The sequence below is a fragment of the Rhea americana genome, unplaced genomic scaffold (genome assembly GCF_003343005.1).
Source record: "Rhea americana isolate MKP2758 unplaced genomic scaffold, rheAme1 scaffold_79, whole genome shotgun sequence".
Classification (NCBI taxonomy): domain Eukaryota; kingdom Metazoa; phylum Chordata; class Aves; order Rheiformes; family Rheidae; genus Rhea; species Rhea americana.
The window spans coordinates 2508270-2528891 of record NW_028186967.1 but is presented as its reverse complement, the minus strand read 5'-3'; the positions used below and the strand labels follow the sequence as shown (position 1 = coordinate 2528891).

At 40.8% G+C, this 20622-nt stretch overlaps 1 protein-coding gene across 1 annotated transcript in view; it reads left to right on the top strand.

Annotated features, from left to right (window-relative positions):
- The window catches only part of PAH (phenylalanine hydroxylase), a 39819-nt gene extending 22967 nt beyond the window's left edge, over positions 1-16852 (top strand). The window contains exons 4-13 of the mRNA XM_085322539.1: positions 1074-1162; positions 3395-3462; positions 6277-6473; positions 6828-6963; positions 9102-9171; positions 10765-10821; positions 11861-11956; positions 12313-12446; positions 16122-16237; positions 16809-16852. Coding sequence (XP_085178665.1) covers positions 1074-1162; positions 3395-3462; positions 6277-6473; positions 6828-6963; positions 9102-9171; positions 10765-10821; positions 11861-11956; positions 12313-12446; positions 16122-16237; positions 16809-16852 — 1007 coding nt within the window. The remainder of the gene's footprint in view (positions 1-1073; positions 1163-3394; positions 3463-6276; positions 6474-6827; positions 6964-9101; positions 9172-10764; positions 10822-11860; positions 11957-12312; positions 12447-16121; positions 16238-16808) is intronic.
- The last annotated feature ends 3770 nt before the right edge of the window (positions 16853-20622 follow it).

Genomic DNA, 20622 nt, shown 5'->3' with positions numbered 1-20622 from the left:
GGAAGGGAAGGGAAGGGAAGGGAAGGGAAGGGAAGGGAAGGGAAGGGAAGGGGAAGTGGGAGTGATAGGCATTAGAGTCAAAGGTCAAAAAATGAAATAGGGAATAGCAGGCAAATGAACTCCAGCAGTACCGGCAGCTCCCTGGAAGTACCCAGTAGTCAGTGGTGCCTACCTGACCCACAGTGGGAAACCCCTGTGCTCACAGCTCCATGAAGCAGGTCTTGCCCAGGGTGGCTGCTCCAGGTCCCATTAGAACTGTAATGAGCTGCTTCTCACAGCACAGCTGCTGTGAAGGCATCTGTCTGCTGCTTTCCCTAGTCTGAACACATCGCATCAGAAAAACCACATTGCCCTCCACCTTATGTCCTGCTGTACAGAGAGGGCCACATGGATGTTAAATGCGGTGTAGTCAGTGTGACCCCATTTCATATCCTGACTGTGCTGCAGGAGATGTATGCAAGTTGCAAGGCGATGAAGAACCAGGCCCAGAATTTTAACTAAATGCTGCATTATTGTGTAGTGAGTTCAGTAATACAACACTAGTCAGATGTATCAGAGTGCCATTTACCATTTTATTTCAGCATCCTAGCTTAAGTGAGACCACTAGGTAAATCTTAGAAAGAATCCCATGTCCTTCTTGCTGTGATGTTTCTTACTATTCCTTTCCAAAGACTGATGCTGGCTACTGTGAGGTTAAGGATACTCTGGAAATATTGGTACATTTGGCAAGTCAAGCAACTAGAATACTAAACAGAAAATCATAAATATTGCAAGCTAACTGTGTGCCAAGGGCTAGACTTTCTTGATGCACTTTTTTCTTCCAACAGTGCAGAACAGCCACAAATTCAAGACAAYGTGTAGGGTTGCCTCCTACGACAAGGCAAGGTCACTACTGTGCAAAGAATTTAGCCCCTTACATAGGTTTCTTTATATTTATGATGAAAAAATGGAAGTAGAAGGAGACACAAAACAAAATAATACAAAATAATACAAAAAAACTAATAGTGTGAATTTCTTTTCAAAGCAAAATCATAAAGAAAAGAAATGGTATGGATTTCTTTTTTGTTTTGCAGTGCCATGGTTTCCAAGAAGTATCCAGGAGCTGGACAGATTTGCTAATCAGATCCTAAGCTATGGAGCTGAATTGGATGCAGACCATCCTGTAAGAAACAGATTTTTTTAAAAAAAAATGTTTGTGGTTATTGGGACAAATACTTCTCTCATTTATATTTAYTACACTTTGAGACAAATCTAGTAGACTATGCCTTGTGTTGCTTAGAACAAGAAGGATGCCACRTTTCTAGGGCTGGAATCAGCTCCAATCCCTGGTATAAATCAAGGCAGACTAGAAGTTGCTTTAATTTAAGAAAATACTAGCAGACTTAAAGAGCCATAGAGTTCATCAGCACATAGATCCACCGCAAGAACACCTCTGGTTTTCCCAGATGGTTCTGATATRGCAACTTCAGACTCATTTTGTGAATCGCTAGCAGCAAAAACAGAAGCAACATATTGTAGTTTGGAGGTAATATGAGCCTTTTTTTTTTCTTTTTTCCCTTTTCCTTGATCACATACACACAACTGAGTTTAGTACATTGTTACATGCTTGTTAAATCTGACATGATTCTTACATGGTGAGACACAACAAAAGAAAATATCCCTGTTTCAAAAAGTTTGCAGTTTAACTAGTACAGTCAAAAAGTTTTGTTTACTGACCTAGTTGATAAAATAATCCTTCAGTGCTTTTTCAACTCTCCCAGATACAAGAATACTTCTGCCTCTACTCCCTTTCTAGGTAAACAACAACTTACTTTTATTCATCAAAACAAAAATTGATGCTATTAGTTTAATTGAGATTGGATGATTATAAATAAATTACATGCAGCACAACAAAAATTGCTGCTATTAGTTTAATTGAGATAGGGTGATTAGTCATTCACTACCTATTGCTTAATTTGAGATACGTTATGTATGAGGTACAATGATTCATGATACTCAGTGCGGTCATATGAAAAGCAGAATGAAAGGAGATATACCGAGTCAATGGCCCCCTTGTGTGTCATGCAGGAATAGACCAAGATTGTACTTGGAAAAAAAAAAAAACAAAAACAAAAAATGAACAGAAGATGGATATTGAAAGGCATGAAGCATCTCTGTCCCAGTTCCTAGAATTAATTAGTTACTGAGCAGTTTTATCCAGGTTGACTTAAAAAAGGAAGCCCAGCAGGACATGTGCTGGGGTAAGTAAACATGACAGAATGTAGGGTGTAGGAAGAGACAAATTAAAGGAGTCCATGTTTTTAGTAGTTAAGTACTGTGGGATTTAACCACGAATAGCCCTATGTCAGGTTAATATGGGACAGCAAAATTTTTAGGCCATTTGCTCATTATGCCACATATAAACTCTTAGATCTTCACTCTAAATTCAGCTGTCATCTGGCTTTGGTTGTGTTACGTGGTTCCCCAGTCTGGTTCTGCCATGTACYTCCAAGTCATTCATTCACAAACTGCATCTGTGCCCACTGAGTCATTATTTGCACTGTAGAAACATCTCCTAGCTTGGAAGGACATTTTACCACTTGAGGTGGTAAAGACACTCCTAGTGCTGAGGACCTTACAGTCTAAATAAATAATACACCAGGACAGGAGAACGATTATCCCATGTGAAGAGCCATAGATTATATTTCTTACCCTGATCATTCAGATAATCAGCTGCAATGGCCAAGATGCCAATCACAAAACGTATTCCAACTTCTGTATGGTAATCAAATCACTTTAGACTGTTGAATTTGTAGTATAAACAGAGTTTTTCATCCTTCTAAATGCCTGTAGGTCTTCTAACTCTTTGAAAATTAACACCTTCAAACACGATTCATGCTCAAAACCCATCTAAAAAGTCTGACTGAGTTCATGAGCATGTTTCTAACACGGTTTAACTCTGCTCTTCTAGAGCAGCCCAGCTATGTTAGGAACAGAAACAAATTTCATGAGAAACCTAGACGTAAAAGAAGACCACTGGTCACCTGAGTACTGTTAAYGCAGTGGGTTGCTCTTTTGGAGGCACTCTGCCTGTGTTGTAAAAGAGCATGGGTCTCTCTCGCAGCAAGCGGAAACATGAAGGTGATAGGGCTTGAGGGGAGAAATGGATTAGGAGGCTGTGGCTGGGTGACTCCTCCAGTCACTGTCCTGTAGATAGGGAGTCACTCTTGTATCTGTCCTGCAGATATGCAGGATGGAAGACAACTTCCCTGCTCACTCTTGTGTACTTAGCTTGGGTCCTCATCACCTTGCTGCTCCCTCCGACCCCTTCAGCACCTCCAGCCGTGTCTGAGGGAGCGTGGTAAGAGGCGGGCTGCTCACCAGATGTACTTAGACTGTCACTGTTTCTCTCCAGGGGTTCAAAGATCCAGTGTACCGGGCCCGGAGAAAGGAGTTTGCGGATATTGCCTACAACTACAGACAGTGAGTGTTCAGCATAAGGRCAGGAAAGCAAGCCCATGTCTTTTGACCTCTCACCCTGCTGCCCATCGCTATCCTTCCATAAGTGTCCTGCTGCTGTTGGCTTTTCTCTGGCATGTGTTTAAATCTTCCTGTTTATTCRTTTATCCCCAAATCACAGTAAAACAAAAGCAAATTGGTCCAGGCACATGTTCAGATGAGAACATCACCTTCCCTCCTTCACCACAATACCCCTCTTCCTCTGGCTTTGTTGTCTAATTGAGCAGCAAACTCAGTTGCTACTACAAAGACCTGAACATTGAATAAAGCCACTTCTGGTATTCTCCCCTTTAAACCCAGCCTAGGGGGAGGAGTGCCTATCATTTACATTAAAGCAGGAGCTGCATACACTATTAAAATAATGAATAACTTATGGTTCTGATGCTAATCTAGTGCCTGATACTCTACTTTTATCATATCTGACCCAGCTGCAATGAGCAATTTGGACTCTCATTTCCCAAGAAAAAAAAATGAATAGAGATGACAAATTCAGAAAGAAGACGCTTGTTTGATTGCTTTTAATGATCACATTTGGAGGAGTTAAAATTCTGCTCCCAAAGCCATTCACATGTTTACATCAGTACTACTGGACCTGATTCTTGAAGAGAATGGTAAAAACTGTGATAGCAAAGGCTAAGGAAACATATGTTGTGTATTTAGGACTTCATTTTGTGCAAGACAGTGATAAAGAGATAGTTCCTGAGCCAAACAGCTAATAATCTAAGCATAAAACATGAGACAAAATTGGACTGACCGGTACAAAGTCAAAAAAGTCAGGAACCCAGTTTATGGCTAGAAAATTATGGCTAATACTTTGTGGCCAAAGGAAATGGATTAATTCCCATTTATAGGTTTCCCACAGAAGATGTATCCTTCCAGATACATTCCAGATAACTGATAGCAATCTTTGGCCTCTAGTTTGCAGGCTTCCATCAAATCCTACCTATTAAAAAAACAAAACAAAAACAAACAAACAAACAAACAACAACAACAAAAAAAAAAAAAAAACAAAGAAGAGATTCAGTCTGGAACCAGCTTAGGAAGATAAAACCATTATGTTCCAAGATGTAACTAATTAATATTTAGTCTATGATCCATATCCTCAGAGGTGTTGCAAGCAGAGGTAACAGCTTGTTCAAATCTGGACGTAAAAGTCTCCAAAACACCTTCTATGTCGGGTTCTTAAGCTTTTCAATGAGCTCTTTCAGGAACAGAGCAAAAAGCAGAGTATAAGTGCCCAGTCTGGGCTTCTTGGGCTCATGGAAAGAAGGCACACACTTTTCTTGACTTTGGGTGTTAATTTAGGAACACACTGATGTGCTCTAATGCCCTGGGTGCTACACCTGGCAGAGAAACTTTTCAGAGTTGGCAGCAGGGAAGAAGAGGCCAAAGGGGCGTCTGCTGTGTATGGGAATGGGGGAAAGAGCATGGGGCAGGAGAAGAGGGACAACAAAAGCTACTAGTCTTCCTGCAAAGATACCTGAAGGGCAAACGTGTTAGCATGTGACGTCATCTACAAAGGTGAGGTGAATCTGCAGTCAATTGTCTCCTACTTTTCTCTCCCCTATCCATTTAATCTTTTTCTACATTCCTCTTTTCTGTATTTAATCTATACCTGTGTTCTTCTTTTGTACTTAAGTCGTCCTCTTTTCTRCCACTACTTGTCTCTCACCTCTGCCTTTGCCCTTCTGCCTTCTCTCCCAATACATATACCTGCATTTTTCTTGACTGCCTCATTTCCCTGACCTCTATTTCCTTTGCTTTTAGCTTGCTTGCTCTTCCCTCTCCACTTCCCTTTGCTTTTGGCCCTGTTGATACCTAGGATTTTTTAATTGAAATTTGAAAGCTTTTTAAGCAATAGCTTCCCSCTCTAGCCCTGAAAGGTGGCTGAGGATTAATTAGGAACAGGCAGTGCTTTGGGAACAACAGTTCCCAGCAGTTTTCATAATTCAAGACCATGTTTAAAGCTCCATAGATCAAGGAGGGCTGGTACACAGAGGAGAAAATGACAGTGCTATAGAGGAACTACCCTCAGGCTCAAGTAAAAAATGAGGGGGTGGGAGATGGTGGGGTGTCATGAGAGTTTAACAATGGATCTGTGGAGCTTGGAAGGCTCCAGTATTATTCCAGCAGTGATGTTAACCCTATTAAGTTACTTAAAACCCTTTGATTTTTCAAAGCCGCTGGATTCACCTATGGCCCTATCATTATTGCCAAGGAATCAACTGTCCTCAGGAGGCCAGAACACTTTGCTTATTTTTGCCTAATGCCTGCCAACTTCAATGTGAGCTGAGCACATGGAGGCCTGAGGATGTGATTTGACCTCAAATTACTCATTAAAATTAAAGAAAAAAAATCAAGCTGGTCAAAATTTGCATATGTAGTGTGATCATGAAGTGCAGCTCAGAATTACTCTGACCACTCAAGAAACAGTTTTCTAGAACWGTTTTTTGTATCAAACGTGTTACAACTGTGTTTGAGCAAGAAATACAACTACTGTATATCTAGAAAGAGAAATAAAATAAAACCATTAGCTAGTGAATATTATTAGAAGAACATTTTGATAAGACAAATATGCACTAATTTGTTTTCATCACAATAGTGCAAGGAGTTGGCTAATGGCCAGTATCTCAGATGGAGTGCTTTTGGGCACAAAGACGTCCCCTCTCCTACATCATCAGCTTCTGGCTAGCCCTGAGTAAAGGTCCAGATGATGTTGCTGGTAGCACAGGACAGTTTTTTTGTCACTCCCATGGATTGTATCTATTTTATTTCTAGTGGGCAACCTATTCCTGAAGTTACCTACACAGAAGAAGAAAAGAGAACATGGGGCACTGTCTTTAGGGAGCTAAAGACTCTCTATCCAACTCACGCTTGTTATGAACACAACCATGTGTTCCCTCTGCTGGAGAAGTACTGTGGCTACCGGGAGGATAACATCCCCCAACTTGAAGATATTTCAAAGTTCTTGCAAAGTAAGTTTGAAGCATCTAAAAGAACCAAGTAAAATGAAAGGCCTCTGCTGTCAATGGGGGGAATGTTTCCAGAGATGGACTAGTAGTCCCTGCTTTATCACAGGTTCYCTGTGAGCACTTGGGTGTATCATTTAATCTCTGTCTTAAGTCTTCCTCTGTAAAATTTCCAAGAGTTTAATGTCAGAGATGTTCAGATACTGTGATGACGGTATACACAGGTAGCGACTAAATGCTGATTAATATACAAGGAGCAAAAAAAACCACTGAATAATTTTTTTCTATTGTGAGGGGTCTAAATAAGGATAAATCGAACATATCAGATGTTTTTAACATGCTGTCTTTATGTCCCATCAGCCTGCACTGGCTTCCGCCTGCGTCCTGTGGCRGGCTTGCTCTCCTCTCGGGATTTCTTGGCTGGGCTGGCCTTCCGAGTGTTTCACTCTACCCAGTATATTCGCCATGCATCCAAACCYATGTACACACCAGAGCCGTAAGTACTTTGGCATGGAAAGTGYAGAAAGTTGCAGCAGGCTAGCAGTGGGGCCAGGCCAACTTGCAATAACCATGGGGGACTCCAGAGCGCTCCAGGGAACAGAGCTAATGGAGACGACTACTCTTTTCTGAAAACATTTTTGGAAGATTTCTGGTCTTTTTAGTGAGCTGCCTCCTCTTCTGCAAGTTCTTCTGGAACTGATCAGACAGTTTTGCTCTCTGAAGGCATGCATGTGTGCTGGCTGGAAGATGAGAGAGCAGCATACAAGGCATTTAACTTAGCTATTAGCACCCAAAGAAGCAGTGCAAAATCTAGTGCAAGAGCAACTCAACATGTTGTAAGCAAACCTCCGGCAGCAAGATAAAGGAAGCCCAGATCACTGACCCCTTCTATTTCTGAGTTTTATATTATTATTTTCTCTTTGTTTCTCCACTGTCTTTCTGTTTTTGAAATAGTTTTCTTCCTCTACCTCCTGTTGTTGCAATTCTTCCTGCTCTCCTTTACCATTTCTTTGCTTCCTGCTTCTTCTCACAAATCCCTGCATTTTTCTATCCCACATAATCCTGTTTTTCTTCCCTATTTCTCCTCATTCCATTCCCATTCTCTGCAGAGCCAGACTTAAACCTGTTTTGCTCTGATCTCTTCACACAATGCCCAAGAAAACTGGGGCCAGCTGCTCAGCAGAAACCCTTACCATAGCCCCTGCTGTTATGCAGTGCCTGCAAGCCTTGTGCTTTGTCTCCAGGAGAGACCTTTGAATTACATTTTTCACAGACTGGATTACACCTTTCCATCTAAGCCCCCCAGCCTGCCACATCTCCACCTCATTTCTTGATGAGCTGGTCTGGTGGAGCCCAGCCTTCCTGAGCATGTATCTCCTTGAATGTCTTTCCTATAAATGTCTTCAATAGACCTTGCCTTCCTGGGAGCATCTCATTCCTCTCCCCTTTCCCCATTCCCTGTGCCTTCTGTTCTGCTTTTCTCCCCTTCCTACCAAAGGGATACAGCCATCTCACAAACCCTCTTCTCTATCTTTCAAAAAAATGGCCATCTTTAGCTGAGTTCTCCCCAGACGTGCCTGGCTAGCTATGAACTTTAAGTTGCCATGAGAACAGTCCCACCTGAGGAAGTGTGAACTCCCAGCTCTAGGAAGAAGGTTCTGAGTCTGAACAGGAGCCAGGGCTGAGCTTCTGATGTGCCTGTTGACACCCTCTTGAATGCTCTCAGTAGCCTAAGCAGCCCTGTGATCAACTAAAGCTATCTCACAGCTTTTTGACATTCCCTTTGGTGGAGTGATTTCTTTTTGGGCTTTTATGAGCTGGGAGAATGGACAGTTGGAAGGACAGTTTCTTTTACAAAGACTGATTTCAGAGACTTGTTCATAGTTTATTTTGCAGAAGCCCAGAGCTGTATACCTATCTGTGGGACTTAACTAGTACAGTGGGCTTGAACGGGAAATCACTGAACAGTGCATAGATGTAGGACACAAATGGGTTACTTCCCTCCAAGTAAGTGGTTTCAAAGATTGTGGTCACACAGACTTTAGAGAAAGACTGTGCAATGATTTTACAGAGCTAGCATGATAGTTTGTAGGTGCCCATTCAAAGACCGACTATTTCTGAGATGTCTGGTGTCATCCGGGGCCAGACTCTTAGGACTGGTTTCTGGCAGCTGGGAGAGGATGACCAGCTTAGGTATTCTCTGTGGGTCATGGTGAGGGAGGCTGAGCTGAACTGCTCTCTGAAGAGTTTCCTCTCCCTCTTGGCTATCTAAGGAGCCTTGGAAACTAAACATCTAATTTTGGTTTGTAGTATGAAAAGAAAGGTCTGGTCTTGCAAGCAGTCTTTAGCTGTCACCCTTAACAATGCTGCCACTCTTCCATGATACAAAACAGATAACAACACATCATCCTTTCTCTAAGGGACACATGAGGAAATACCACTGAAAACCCTGGGGAGTACAATCCTTCTGGTYAGGGGAAACATTTTAGAGCAAATGTTTTTCCATGAGTCCTGAGTRTCATTCTTGGATGTGAACCCTCTTTTGCACTCCTGACTACACTCAGACTCTAGGGGATTCATCTAGCACCGCTACACTTTTCCTAAACTATGTTCAAATGTCATGTTTTCCTGCAGTGATATTTGCCATGAGCTACTAGGACACGTACCTCTTTTTGCTGATCCCAGTTTCGCTCAGTTTTCCCAGGTAAGTTAAACACCAGAGATTAGGTAATTCAGAGGAAGAACAAAGGGTCATGGAGGGGTTCACCTTTAAGCTTATTGGTTAAGAGGGTTTGAGGTCAGCTGAATCTCCCTTTCCAAATAGCAGGAAGTGTTAATTGCATCCTTTCTCTTTGGCTATCTGAGTGTGAAGGTTTAGTTTGTAATTGGTAAGTGTTGAAATGACAAGTGCTTGCAGTTGGTAACTTCAAAAGCATTGTCAAGAATCAAATCAGAATAAAGGAGGCAGCACTGCTGCATTCTTGAATATTATTATCAAAGTACAGCTGATGCCRTGTAGGCCATGAATACTGATTAAAATCATATTGTACATGTATTTCAAAAAGACTCTATTTCTTGAAAGCAAGGAGAACTCACTCACACAACAATTTCTGTCTTGTGTGAGCTTGTCTTTTATAGGCTAACCCTTTGTGGAACAATTGTCTAAAACCCCTTTTACAGATGTTGATTCTTCTGGGAAAGACTACATTGCCTTTGAGTCAGATGAGTTATTGCCCCAGTCTACAGGTCCAAAGTTACGGAAAGTGAGGAACTGTCCTGGTAGCAAAGTATGGGAGAAGACTGGAGAGGATCTTTCTCTTTGTAGTGTTCATGTTTCTGGTAAAAGAGCCAAACCTCAGAGAAGGAGTAAAATTTTGGCTACATCTTTCCAGAAAACAAGAAAGGACAGGAAGATAGACAGACAGAAAGGGAAAGACAAATGAAAGAAGAAAGGGAGGGAAGAAGGTAGGGAGGAATGAAGGAAGGAAGGAAGAAAGAATGGATTTGATGTAACATACTGATAAGATAGAGATTAACTTGATGTAGTTAATAAGCATTCGATACTGCCTTCTGGCTCTGCCGTTCCCCGAGACTGGAGTTTCCTTTGAGATAAACTCTACTGTACTGTGGTTCCTTAGGATTTAACATAACCGTGGTTGCCCCCACGTTTTTGGGGTGTAGGGAGGGCTCTGATTCAGCAATATGCTGTTCTCATTGGGGAAAAATGAAGCAAAATAAAAAAAGTATCTGACATGTACAGTCTTCTGTGGCTGTATTCTGTATCTGACTATTGTATTCCTCCCAGGAAAGGCTGTGTTAGTTCCAAAGGTGCAAAAGAGCTCCTTCAAATCATGCCCTGCCATTTAGAAAAAAACTGATTCAAGCCTCCAGCAAACCTCAGGGCCCATCAAAACAAAGATAAATATTTAAGATAAATATTTAAGGTGTATGGATGTGGTTGATTTATCTTCTTTTTACTGTATCATTCTCTTGGGTGTGCATTGTAGGCTTGATCAAAAGCCTGTCAAAGCAAGAGAAAAAATTTATTTGRCCTCAGTGGGTTTTGTATGAGGCACAAAGGAACATGCCTTGTAAATGACATTTAGACAGCACGCTTTGTTCATTTCTGGAGAGATTTCTGGTTAAAAATTGATGCTGCATGATAGGAACATGTCCTGTAAACATTTGTGTGTGGTAGTAAATGATGGTAACATTTAAAATGTGAGAAATTACAGAAGACAAGACAGAAAGAATGTTTGTAATAAACAACTTGAAGAATAATGGTTTATTGTTACAGGAAATTGGACTGGCATCTCTGGGAGCTCCGGATGAGTTCATCGAGAAACTCGCTACGGTAATTTAATAAATGAGGGCTCAATTTTCCAGCACTCTGTGTTGTCTTAATTCTACTGCCATTGAAGTTACTGATAGAACTCCCATAGAGTTGAATGGGAACAGAATGAAGTCCATAATTGGGAAACCCCACCCTGAAACAGTTGCATTAAAGGAAAATAATTTTGGTATTCCTTGTTCAAAGTGACAGTTATGATTAAACACAGAGGGCCAGACAGGACTTACTCTAGCACAAACATATCGGGTAAGAAGAGCTTGTTATGTTACTATATTCCCCTAGGAAATTTCAGAAGCTAGCTTTAGTAGCTGCCCTACTTGCTAGCATCCCTTCCCTTCCCCACTGCGGGCAGGTAATGTCCTCTGCAGTCAAAATGAGTCACTCAAATCTTACCATGAGAGAACTGGGACACAGAGTTGCAAACTCTAAATGAAAGAGGATAGGCCTATGAGATTAGCGTCCCTGACACCAGCTCAGCTGGACAGAACTTTGCACAGTCTTTGCTGTTTCTGGTAGATGAGGTCATTCTACAGGGCCAGAGCAGGTATCCCTTCAAACTGTTACACAGTGACAGACCAAAAAATAAGCTAGGCTACACACTATCTTTATCTGGTAGGGTCTCCTCTTGTTCYGACAACTCATTCCTTCTCTTGTTGCTGTAGCTAGAGTCCCTCTGTCGAAACGGGAAACATAAATCTATCACCAAAGGTTCAAACCAAAATGAACCAAAATGGCCAGCCAAAATGAAGTTTTATTGCTATAGTTTCATTGTCTATGCTCTGCTGACAAATGTAAGCACAGTAAAACACACTGTCTTTATCAGGGAGGTGAACTGATTTTCAGATATATTAGGTCTGGCACTATGCCTCTTCTAGGGGGTAGAATTTCAGCCTGTGGGGACACACTCAAATTTGTACAGTTGATATTTAAGCTATTGCAACATTTTAAATAGAAAGGTAAGCTCCAGATACGTTCAAATCAATGATGTGTACGTGTTCTTTTTACTAAGGAATCATATGTTCCTATCTGCTTTTCTTGCTAGGTTTATTGGTTTACGGTGGAGTTTGGACTATGTAAAGAAGGTGATTCAATGAAAGCATATGGTGCAGGGCTGCTGTCCTCATTTGGGGAGTTGCAGGTGTGTTCTATAAAACAACATTTCAGAGCTGTTACATAGTTCATTCTTGGGTTTTTATAATCACTCAAACTTGTCTTGTGAATGTCTTCATGTCATTATTTTGCTTCACATTTTGTGCATACAAGTAGCATGAAATGTCATATTTCATTAGGCAGCTGTATTGTGTGCACGTTTGTATACACAGGATGCCCAAACCTACTTCTTTCCTACTTAGTGACCATGTTACTGGCATTCCACAAAAGCAAGTCTTTCCTATCTGCAAATGGGTGGCATTCAGTAGCTCTATTTTTTTTTTTTTTTGAAGTAAATGCAAGTACATTTTAACTGAAATAAATTCCTTACTCTGTTGCTTTTAGTACTGTTTATCAGGTAAACCTGAGATTCAGCCTCTTGTCCTGGAGAAGACTTCTGTGCAGAAGTACCCTGTTACAGAGTTCCAGTCTATCTACTATGTTGCAGAAAGTTTTAAAGATGCAAAAGAAAAGCTAAGGTAACACAATCACCCGATATAAGTCCCAATTTCTTGTCCACTGCCAGTAGAACGGATCCCACTGCCATGACAGATACTGGGTTGGCAGTAAGATTTTGATAGACAGTAGAAAAAACTGTGCAAAATTATAAAGCTAACCTCTTGTTACACTCAAAATCTTGTTTCAGGCAAAAAGGGAAACACATCTTAAATGTGAAGCCAAGAATTGGTAGTTAGTCTAGTTAAGATTTTATCAGCACAACCACAATACAACAAACATCATTATTAGTGTAATCATAATGACATTAACACTTATTGTCTAAGCTATCTAATTAATATGAAGCAAATCTTTTCAATAATACTGCAGTTAAAAGTTATTATACAAGAAAATATCCTGGTAGCTGCTTTTTTCCCCCTCTGAATTTACACTCATCCTTCCACTGTTTTTCCGTGTCTTCAGGTGGACAGTTTCAGCCTGGTAGTGGTGGTGGTGGTGGGTTTGACTATTAGTCAGCATCCAGAGGCCTCTAGAGGAGGGATGTGAAGTTAATAAATGAGGTTTCTTCYTCTCTCTTGTGAGAGGAACATGATGTTGAAAATTCCTTTCTTCTTTCTCACTCCAAGGTCTGCTCAGGGCTATTATTATGTTTTCTGACTTGCTTTACATCCTGCTTTTTCTCTGTTGGTCTCCAAGTCTGTGTTACTTCTGATCTTACTGCCACAGTGAATGGGTGTCACTTTTCTTAGAACCAAACCACTCTTGTAAGCGTACACTGGCTAGCTAATGTAGCAATGACCCATGAAAGTACTTTGTCCATCTATTGATATTTCCAAAAGATAGCGTTGGAAATTCTTCCATTAAATTAATAGAGACTTCTTAAATATCTATGTTCTTCATGGCGTCAGCTATCTCAGCTGTGAAGAAGCTGCTGTTGCCATTTAGAAAGCCACATGGTCTTTTGCGTGGGGTAATGGAATCATTGCTGTAATCAAATCTGCCAATGATGTCATTGACAAAAGAGGCCACTGTCGTCTGGTGTCGATCAGCGTGATGAGACGAAGTCTTTGTGCAGATGGAGATGGGAAACTGGGAGATCTACATCCCAGAACTGCATTATTTGCATACATACATATACATATACATGTACATGTACATATGTATATTTAATTTCCAGCACAACTTTGGAAAATTCTTCTAATTGACTCACAGCTGCTTGTTTTGAGTGCTGTCATACAGGTTTACGCATTTCAGTCATGATCTCAACATTTATTTGTAAGTTTAATGTTGTTTTAAAGTTTTGTACCTCCACTGTGAGCTTTGTAGGGTTTTTTTTTTTATATTTTACATTTTATATATGTTATATTTTAATTTATCCCTTCTGTTTCCCCTAAAATCATTTTTATCACTTCCTAAATTTGCATTACCATCAACTACTGATTGCTGGGGCTGCTGGTAGCCTGCGGGACTCCAATATTATCCTATGCCCGTGCTTTCAAGGCCTCTACTGTCAGTCCACACTTATACTGTTGCATGCAACATCGTTACTCTAGGTGAAAGTTATTTATTCTACACAGAATAAATACTTGAAATTCCTACCTACACCAAAATTATTAACAATAGGCATTACAGCCCACAATTGTATGGACTGAATCAAAGCTAAAACACATTAGATGATAGCCACAAGGTCATTAGACAATTGCTATTACAGTTAAAAAACAAACAAACAAACAAACAAAAAAAACCCAAACCCCAAGCAACCCTGACAATCCCATTCTGGAGCTCTTTGCTGTTAGTTTGATAAAGAGCCTGCAGCATCTTACCAGCARTATGTTTATAGGACTACAGGGCTAGACAACAAATCTTTCAGTTATCTGTGACTCACATTCTGATCCAGTTCCAGTTCAACCAAACTCTGAAATGATGGTCCAGGTTCATCTCTGGGTTCAGTTCCGAAACAGGAGTGACTCAGACTGCAGTTAGAATTCAGCTTGGGATCCCCTTCACAGCAATATTTCTATTTTTGTTTAGAAAACCGAGTAGCTCTGAATGTCAGCCAAGGCAAATGTGGGTTAGACTTGGTTCACACTCAGCAAATCTTTTACAGGAATTGCCACACAGGGACTTGTCCCAGACCTGYAGTCTCCTCCTCTTTCTCTCTCTCTCCCTTTCACAGATACACATGAACCCAAGACATTGTTGCCTGGGGCTTCCCATCTCCTAGGTCCTTCTAGCTACCTCTCCTTCTGCTTCCTCTGCCATCAYAAACCTGCAATCTCTCCTCCTGCCCTTCATCTCAGGGTGATATCTGGGAATTGATGGCCTACTATTCTGTTCTGTGCTGTTATAACATCCTGTACACAGTTTTGATCTTCTCTGTGTACTTCTCTAACTGAGGAGCAAGCTCCTTGAGAAGGCAGCAAATGTTGCCTTGCTCTTTAAAAAAGATCTTTGATCTATTTTACATGTTTCAATGACCAAATTGGAATACTGATTAAATTGAAATGGAGGTCTGGGGGTTGATCTGGTGCCTGTGCAGRTGTCATACAGCTAGACACATGTATATACGTAACGAAAAACCTCCCTGAAAAACTCTTCAGAGGCTTACCTAAAAAAATTCAGCTTAAGGTATTCAGTTTCTAAACAAGATCTAATCTTCAGCTGATATTTAGGGAGACTGCCTTATAAAGTGGATCCCTCCTCTTGAAAGAGCTATACTGAAACCACCAAACTCTTTCCTCTTAGCTACCATAATATTTTTCCACTGGAATCCCGTCGGGGCCTACTCATGCTGATCTCTATTTGAGACAATGCTTTAGTTAATGATAGTTAGGACTGAACTGAAGCAATGATATGAAGGTTAGATCCAGCATATTCTACAGTTCTGGGCATATGGGATTTACTATACTGAGTCATGGTCTGTATGATGGGCCTCCGTAAGCAATGCTTGTGTGCTTTCCTTCCTCTTTCTGCAATAACTTCAGTAATCCAAAGCAGATACATAAAGCAGTGTCCTACTAGGGTCTGCAAGGAGCCTGAAACAGTAGCTCTGACCATCGCATCCCATTCAGAGTCTTTCTTTCAACATTTCTGTGGTTATGCAAATTATTGTTTCCCAAGATACCAAAACCTTAGCATTTCTGCTATGGAATTGAGTACTTTGCAGCAGGAAAGGCTGGGAATAAGGGATGGCAAGACTGCCTTTGCTCCACTGACTATATCCTCATTTTGCRAAGACCTGGGAGCCAATACTAGCCATGCTAGAAGTTAGTCCATTGCTTACTTCAAGGTATGCCTGAATGGATACTTGACCACACTTTCCCAGAAACTACAAACATGGATCAGGATTCCTATATTTCACATTACTGAAAGGAAAATCAAGATATTGAAGTTCAGCAAATCCTGATAACTACTTACTTGGCCTATAACAGCAACAGTGTTCCCATGCCAACAGCAGCCTTGGAAAAAAAAATAAATGGTAGGAAGCACAAATGCAGATTTAAATACATTACAGTATACTGAAGATCTCAGATCAGCAAGAATTTTAGTCATTTTGTCATGTAGATTTCCTTATCCTTCCCACCCCCCCCCAAAAAAAAAGAAAAAAGAAAAAGGAAAAAAAAGCGCACAGCAGCCAAGAGAGTTTCTCAAAAAAGGACTATTTCATGTTTGTGTGTGTTTTTGTGTTTTTCCCTCAGGAAATTTGCTTCAACAATCCCTCGTCCTTTCTCTGTTCGGTACAATCCCTACACACAGAGGATTGAAGTYCTGGACAATGCAAAGCAGCTGAAGAACTTAGCCGACACTATCAGTGGTAAGGATCTCAGAATTTGGATCAGAAACAGTAACTGCAGTTCAAATTTTGTCTGGATGCCTCCTAGGCTGTAAGCCTGACCAAGATTAAACAGCACATATCTTTAGGGTACAAAAATTGCTTTCTAATTCTAACCAAGCTTCAAAATAGCATTTCCACTTGATTGTCACATCTGAAATCTAGTTTTTAATGGAAGTGCTAGAAAAGGTTGGAGGGCTTGGGGATTGGCTATGTGGCTCTACTTGTTCTTAGTAAGGAAAGGAAATGTTTGGTTTTAGCCACATTTTCTTTTGTCATTCTAGCCATTCTCCTATCACATTTTCCACCTAAAACTGTCTGACCTGCCAAGAGCTGGCATCCCTGATCCTGTAAGCCATGCTTTTATGGCTGATGAAGCTGAAGGGCTGACTCTACAGGCCTTACTCCAGTAAGACTCCCATTAATGTGTCCAGTCCAGCACTTCTTTGCTCACCTTATTCTTTCAGGGAATGGATATAAATGGTAAATATATACAGGAGTATTAGTAATGGGCTAGCTGTAGGATTAACTATTCTGATTATTCCCTTTGCAGGTGAGATGGGAATCCTGTGCAATGCCCTTCAGAAGATAAAATGAAGATTTGCCATAAGTCTTGCTAATCACTAGCTACTGACTAAAAAAGCTGCCATGCGCAAATACCAGCCTTCATCTAGCCTGAGCCTATTATCTTCCTATGTACTGCATGAATGCTTATGTTAYGTATCTTAATTACTATAGATTAGCAGAAAAAGCGACACCTGCATGTGACCCTTGACTCTTTTGGGCTTTAGACACTGATCAATTTTTTCTCACTAATGCATAAAAATCAYCTTATTTTGGGGGGCCTGGGGAAAAACCTCATATCTCTCTGCCCAAGGCTAGTAAAAGCAGGAGTTTTCCACCATTCTGCAGAACTACATCCTACTGCAGCTGTGGGATTTCACTACCACCCAGCAGGGCCAGAAGGGTAATGACTAGCACAGACTAATCCATCTTGCTTCCTCTCATCATCTTGCTCCCATCAGTTCCTCATATTTGCAGTTGCTCATGATTCCCCTGCAGTCCCAAATTCTACACCTCTTGGGAGGTACATTATAGTGCTTAGTCCTCTAGAACTCGACCTTTCCAAGGTGAAACTATACCTCTTCTACACATCAGCTGAAGTAATTTTTCTTTGCTGAAGTAATTTTATTTTTTCTGCAATTGTGATGTTGTCTTTGATTTAAAACACAGTTGCTAGTGGAAAAAGACAGCAAGTATTCTGCAGCCTCGTTAACAAAGATTTATGGCCCCATCTTAATCTACTGTATTTTCACAGGCTCTCATTCCCAAAGGGTTTGGGTAGACCAAGAATGCTGCATGTTGTGAGGTATTTGGCTTGCAAGAGAGGAGTCCCTCAGCAAGGCACTGAGACTGCCCGTGTAGGGAATGAAGTACCTGCTTCAGCACAGTACCCGCAAAAAAGATACCCTTAGAGAAGAGTTACCTAAAGGCATGTTTGTGTGGGTTTTTGCAAGAGGATGTGAGGTTACTCTGCTGACATTTTGTGCCAGCAAGAAGCCATGCAGATGCTTAAACAGGATGTCAAGTTTCAACAGGACTTATTAGCCCCATCTCAAAGTTGTGCCAACTGCAATGTCATGTAATATCATGGATTCAGAGCTGCTTCAGAAGCAGTCATCTTACAAAAAGGGGAGAGCACTCTTAATAGGTATATTCAGTTACTCACTGTGGAAGGCTAAGGAGTGAAGGCTGCCTTGTACTGTGCATCCTTCTCTGAGAGTGCGTGCCTTATTCAGCACTGGTACAAGGTATTTCCCAACTTTCTGGACTCACAATCCAGAAGATGGGTTTCAACACCCTTGCAGTTGGAAATGGAGCAGCAGTGATTTTTACAATGCTGCTGAAGATAACAGAGCCTTTCAATGTCTGTGGCTTAGCCCTCACCAAATCTGTAGAAGACCTGGATTAGCTGTGTCCCTGTCCAAGTGCATTAGGACCCACAGATGATGTCTTTCAGAACAGCTCTTCAATCATGATGCTATTTGGAGTCCTCTTCCTTATCCAAACTTTAATCTTCCTCTTTGGTTAAAGCAGTTTTATTCTATCCAGAGTAACACTTTACTGAGGCAGCAAATGGAAGCAAGGATGGTTCCAACTTAACCCAGTGGCTGAATCATTGGGAGAGAAGAGCTCTGCTATTCAGAAGGTTATCTCTGCATTTTGTGCAGTAACTTTCACTTAAGGCATCTAAATGCCCTCTTGGACTGGTCTACAGTGTATAACACCTCTCTGTAGTTCCCTAGTTCAAGGACAAAGGAACTTGCACATTGGAACTGAATGGATCAAAGCAAAGCAGGGCAGGATTTCTGACTTGAAACAGTTTGCATCATGACGCTGAAATGACTCAAAATTCATGTTTCTGTTAGAAGATCCAAAGATGGAAGAGAATTTGAAAGTCCATAAAGTCTCATACCTAATATTGTACTACTTTGTATTTATAGTTTGAAAATCAATGGAGCTTTAATGTAAGCATCATCCTTTAGGAAGACAGAAAGTACAGCTGTTGCCATTTTATTTATGGTGGGTAATAACATTAATCTAAGAATACCAGCTGGAACCCTTTTCAATAGAAGTATACTTATGCAAAATGGTATAATTTTGGTGCTTTGAAGTATGCTTTTTTATCTCTGTATCTATTTTCTTCCTTTTTTCTCATCACAGTGTCTGTGTAGGTCTTTCAGTCTTGCTTGGCATGTATTTTTGGTGTGAAAGTAGTCCATATTTCTCTCTCCTGATATAATATGACCCATAAGGTAACAGTACCACAAAAGAGCAATTTCATCCCAAGTATGAAGTCTTTTGAAATATTTCTTAGATAGCTTTTCAAGCTCCTCTACTTGTGGCTGCTGCTATAAATGACAGTTGCAGTAGATCTACAGTGATATTGAGAAACTGAGATTCATGACTGTCTTTCATGTGTGACTGAAATTGTTAAAGAGCCTTGATGTCAGAAGCGTGATTCTATGATGTCCCTTACTGCAAATGAAGATGGGGAATAACTCCAGTCAAAGCAGCATAACATCGCTGTTCAACAAAACTGAGAAAAGAGAAAAATTTCAATAATCAGTATTTTAAACGAAGAAGAAATAACTGAAAATAGGTTTTCTTTCAGGAAAAAAAATCTTACACATATGTGCTTTAAATAGCTCAACATAAATTGCACTTAAAATAGTACTTCTTTATGGGTGACTTCTTATTTCCAGGCTAAAGAAAACTAAAGTTATGTAGCAAAATGTTTTTTGCTTTATCTGATCAGTGTAACTCCTCTTTGAAAGCTAACTACACAGGCTGATCGGAATTAAACACACAAGTTAGAAGGGGAAAGCCCATTTGAAATGGGCTCTATTTCAGAACAATCTGGCTTACACTAGTTGTGTGTCATTCACCCAGACAAGATCATGGAGCTTTAAGGGGAAAAAGAAACAGAAAAGAACACTTTGTGAGTATAGAAATCTATATTGTCTATATCATGTTGCCTAGAAATCACAACATTTGCATACTCCATACATCCTTGTCTAACCTATCCTAGACTCATATTTTAACCACCTTTCTTCTCTTCTGTCCCACCACGTTCACATTTCTTGGTGTTCTCACCTCCAGCCCTGTGTTAGATGAATGAAGAAGGCCTCTCATGGGGACTTCTTTCTTTGCAGTGGCCAAGGTCAAGGATGGTGATGGGCCAAGGATTGGAGTCATCACTGGTTACATAGTGGGATGATCTACTCTGGACATGCTAAGATGCCTATATTGGGCAGAAGCCTTGCGTGGATGTTTTATTCCCCATGAAGCATAAATTGTTGAAATAGAGGATAAGCACAGGAGGAGTACACAAGGATGCAATCTTTTAAAGCCTGTCACTGTCTTTCATCTCTGCTTCTAACCATGCTGGCAGCTGGCAGAGAAGACTTTTAAAATGTTCAGATGTAACCCTTTCATTTAACCTAAATAAACACAGATATTAATGCTTCATCTGTCTCAGCTGATTGGCACTGTTCTCATACATGGTAAAGGTTTTCAGCATGGGAACAGGTCRAAAATGGGCAGTGTGTCTGGGGCAGTGGCCTTTTTAACTGTTCAGTCCAAAGGCTGCACAGCTGGGGCTGAGACCACTCTTGAGGTGGAAGACCTTCCCCTTTCAGAGGGAGGATCTGCCTGTCCCTGTGGGAGGGGATGATACATCATGTCCCAGTCCTTGCATAACTATTTAAATTGCAGCATCCACCCTGGATCCTCTCCTCTTGTATCCCCTCAGGGCCCTCAAAATACTAAAAGCAGAATTCTGGACACAGGATCTCCCAGCAGAG